Source organism: Cornus florida, unplaced genomic scaffold, assembly GCF_030987335.1.
Source record: "Cornus florida cultivar Cherokee Brave unplaced genomic scaffold, ASM3098733v1 CherokeeBrave_3.0.0_Hap2_Chr01, whole genome shotgun sequence".
Taxonomy (NCBI): Eukaryota; Viridiplantae; Streptophyta; class Magnoliopsida; order Cornales; family Cornaceae; genus Cornus; species Cornus florida.
This window is the reverse complement of record NW_026775571.1, coordinates 49,427,996-49,432,705: the sequence shown is the minus strand read 5'-3', so window position 1 is coordinate 49,432,705 and position 4,710 is coordinate 49,427,996. Positions and strand designations below refer to the sequence as shown.

At 33.1% G+C, this 4,710-nt stretch overlaps 1 protein-coding gene across 1 annotated transcript; it reads left to right on the top strand.

Moving 5' to 3' along the window:
• Positions 1-660: 660 nt before the first annotated feature.
• Positions 661-1,725, top strand: LOC132271922 (F-box/kelch-repeat protein At3g06240-like). Its single transcript, XM_059773429.1, has one exon. It carries the CDS (start codon positions 661-663, stop codon positions 1,723-1,725), a length of 1,065 nt encoding a protein of 354 aa, XP_059629412.1.
• Positions 1,726-4,710: the final 2,985 nt, after the last annotated feature.

Here is a 4,710-nt window from a genome sequence, read left to right as displayed (position 1 = left end):
CCTCTTTTTTCGATCCCCATAGGCTTTTACTAGGCCTTCTTCGATTGAAAGAGGTTTAATTCAAAGGTTTGGGTTTTTTCACACACACACACATATATATTTATATATATTCCATCTGTCCACAAAAAATATCCACCCTTTTTTCTTTTCGCTGTCCCAATTTAAAATCCAATGCAATATTTTTTTAATATTCTTAATTTACCCTCTTTACCTTAAAGTTATAAAAGCATGAGATTCATCTCGCGCGCGCGTATAAGGGTATATCCGGATATCCATCCTCTATTGCTATAATAATAAAAAAAAATTTTAAAAATTAAAAACTACACATTTAAAAAGTTAGGTTTCCAGAAAAGATATATTTTGTGCATATATTATTTATTGAAGAATGATGTTGAATTTTCTTTATTATCTAATACTACCAGTTACGAGAGCCTCGAGACGAGTTCTCCCAATCCTAATCTACTAATCTGGGCCCATTGAGCTGATATGTGAGTAAAGTGGCTTTAGATAAAAGATAAGAAGGAAATAATCCGCACAAGTAACAAACCGCCAAGAGAAACCCTTTTTCTACAAGGAAAAGAAGAAGAAAGAAATACTATATATTCACATTAGTACGTAGTTTTGGGTTCCATTCACAAAGTTTGGTTGAGAAACTTAGCGATGAAGAAAGTAAAGAGAGGTCCTTCCCCATCACCAATCCTTCCCCATGATCTCGTGACCATAATACTCTCACGTCTGCCTGCTAAATCTCTTGTTCGGTTTAAGCGTGTATGCAAGTCATGGCGCAATCTATTCAATCAACCTCACTTTGTTAAGATGCATCTAAGCCGACTATCCAAAGACCGAAAGTTAGCATTTTCATGTTGCTCTCGCACTTTACAATTAAGGAGAGAACTACTCGTACAGTCCGGCGATGATCTAACAGCGAAGCACATTCTTCCTCCATTCACAGAAGAACCGGTCTCCATCTTTGGTTCTTGTAATGGGTTGCTATTACTTCAAACTCATCTATCCCATACCCTTTACTTGGTGAATATCACAACTAGAGAACTCAATAAATTACCATTCATGTATACACCATCCATGTCGTATGGATTTGGTTATGATGCATCCACTGATGACTACAAAGTCGTGGCAATCTCATCCCGTGTCGCAAGTTTATACACAATGAAAACAAATTCTTGGAGGAGGATTCAAGACTTCCCTTCCAAAGCTGGGATGTCGAATTCTCAACCATGTTTACTTCTAAACGGAATTCTCCATTGGTTTTGTTGCCACGTGTGGAGGATGATTTCTTTTGATTTAGCTGAGGAGAAATTTCGAGATATTCCTTTGCCACATCTTCAAAGGATTGAATCATGTTCAAATTATGTAGATTGCAGAGGTTATGCAGTTGGAGTTCTCGGAGGATGTCTTTGTATTAACGTCACAGGTGTGGATGATTGCCGGAGTGGTACCAAATTTTGGGTGATGAAGGAATACGGCAAGAGAGAGTCTTGGACTAAGCTTGGGATTATCATACCATGTAGTTTTGACGCGAAGCCTCTGAATTTCTCAAACAATGATGAACATCTGTTTTTAGTTGACCACAAACGGTTACTTATGTACAATCAAAAAGAAAACACATACAGATATCCAGAGACTTTCAATATCTTTGGTAAATGGTTTGGTGCAGAGACCTACTTGGAGAGCATTGTTTCGCCTAAGTATCACAATGTGGTTTAGAATCAACATCAAGAACAACAGAAGATACTATTTTAGTTTTTTGTACGTAGGTCTAACTAGTATTTTGTATGTAGTTCCATAAAATGTACTTTTTTCTTTAATGAACTTTTCATTAATTAATTAACTCAACCTCGTGAATTCTGTAGCCTTGCATTTTTATCACAATATTGTGGGTTCTTTTCACTTTGATCATAACTGGGAACAGTTTATTTTTGTTTCTAATTTAAGGCGGGGGAAATAAAATTATGGCCCTTTCTCCCTTCCTTCTTTAGCCCTTCCTTCCCTCAGTAAGCATTTCACAGAGATTAGACTTCATATAAAATTCTTTATTCATCTACGACATGGGGCCGACACCTAAGCCGCTATGGAATTTGAGTTAAAATCACAAGAGCAGTGTTACAAATCTCCAATTAAAATTTGGGATGTGATTTTGAATCCGATGTGATGATAGTTAAAAAGACATTAATATCCTCTAATTTAATACATATTACATTATACTCTTCTATAAATTTTGTTTTCCTATTTTAGCAAATGGACGGCAAAGCCTTTCTGTTGCTTATTTTGAGAAGCTTTTGCAATGTTACGTTTGGTGTGCAGGAATGTAATGTAATGGAATGCTCATTCCAACCATTCAGTTGTTTGGTGTGCAGGAATGGAATGGAATGACTATTGCAATGGAATAAAAATCCATTACAGTGAATGAAAATCCATTCCATTAGTAAACCTATTGGCCATTCCATTCCATAGTAGGATAAAATATTTTTGTAATATTCCCAATAAGCCCTTAATCATATTCTAATAAGGCAAAAATATTTCGCATTCACCAAAAATATTTCGCATTCCATTTTTCATGTTTTTCGGCTTCTTTATTAGACGTGATAAAGGTCTTTTATCTTCCATCTCTTCTGAATATACCCATAGCTGCCATTGACAAAAAAGTTGCAGGACTTTCAATCAAATTACAAGTATTAATTTCTTTGTTTATTTATTTTTTTCTTGTATCTTTGTGTTGAAACATTTGTGTAATCATCTGGAACCCAAAGTGGACTAGTTTGACTTTTGGACCCTTAGTCAAGTTCATCGTTGGATGATTGGAGAATTTTTCTTGATTAGAATTTTATCAAAACTAGAATTTTCAAGAAATCTACAATAAAAAAAATTAAAAAAAAATTACACAAGTACTTGGAAATATTACCAAGTTTTTTTGTTGGGTTGATGATTTATTTATTTCCTTAACTTTATTTGAGTTGATCTTATGGTGCACGATTTTTTATATATTATTAAGATTGATATATCATTAAATATATATATATATATATATATATATATATATATATATATATATATATTATTTTTTAGCCTTTACATCAATTTCTTAGATTAAATATTCAATCATGGTGAGTTGGTTTAGTTATAATTTTTTTATTTTTCTTTCCTCCAATGTAAAGGGCATTTTTGAGAAAAGGCATTCCCTTCCAGATTTAATGATACTCAACCAAACAATAAAATGGTAATAATCATTCCAATTCACCGTGTCACACCAAATATTAGAATGGTAATACTCATTCCATTCCATTCTCATTCTCATTCCATTGCAAATTTCATTCCATTCCATTCATGTACACCAAACGTAGCACAAATGAATTGCCAATTGAAGGGAAAGGAAAGAACAAATAATTACATAGGTTTCCTCTCTCTATCGTTAATTTGTTTTCCTCTACTAATCTTTTTCAATATATATAGAAGTGTGTGTGTATGGATATATATATATTCTCTTTTGCACTCTCTGTGTTTTTCGAGAACTCTATATCTTTGTTGGGTATGTATTTAAAATTTAATTATAATTAGAAAATATCAAATCAAAATACAGTTATCAAAAACTTTTAAGTGAATTATGTAAATTAAGATTCTTATCCAGCGGAAAGAGATCATTTATGGTAAAAATTTGTAACTTCTAATTTTAATTATTTAAAAATTGAGTCATGCTATTTGGCGGGATAAATAAAAACCTACTACTTCACCAAGTTTATGTGCCTACCCATGCGTCAAATATAATGGAACCCATATTAAAATAGGGCGAATTGCAAAAATCCCCCCTTTACTATTGCCCAGTTGCGAAAAACCCCCTTATGAATATTTTTGGCAAAAAATCCCCCTTAACAATCCCAAGGGGGTGTTTTTAACCGATGTCCTTTTAAGTAGTTATCTGATGAAATTTTTTGGATGAAATTGCCCCACAACAGATTATTTTTCAAACAATTTATCAGCAATTTTTCAGCCACATCCTAACTATGGCATATTCACCCTATAATCGTTTTGAGCACTTAATCAATTGAGGTGCTGATCAAACCTTGCCACCAAAGTGACAAGTAAGTGGTCTAAGTGCAGGATTGAATTATGTAGAGTTAATCGTCTATTTGAGCGTCTGTGGAAACTGAGCGGATTTCAGTCATTTTTCTTGTTGACGTGTTTCGGTTGCAAATAGTTGGAATTGATCCGCAGCTTGGTACCCGGGTGGAACAGATTCCTTGGAAAAAAGAAGGCCTGCATACAAGAAAGAAGGACAAGGAGGATCGGCGGTGGAGGAGTGGGATTTCGGCATAACCTAACAACTAGGGCTTGATCAGAAAGAGAGCTTTTGGTTCTTCAAGTTATATGATACAGTATATACTTAATTTAAAAATTAAAAATTAAAAATTAAAAATTAAAAATTAAAAATTAAAAATTAAAAAAATAAAATAAAATAAAATAAAATTAAACTAAGTGAAGTTACACTCCTGAAAGAGTATTTTTAAATATATTTTCATTTTAAAAAATTGTACACAAGGCGTGAAGCTTCCCTCTAGTGGATAAATTTTTGGAAGGGGTGATGAATATGTCAAAACAAATGTAGAAAAAATATAAAATATATTTGGAAATTTTTTTTTCATATTTTACAATGGGGTTAGCGCGTAATAGACATATAACTTTCTGTCACATATCTAG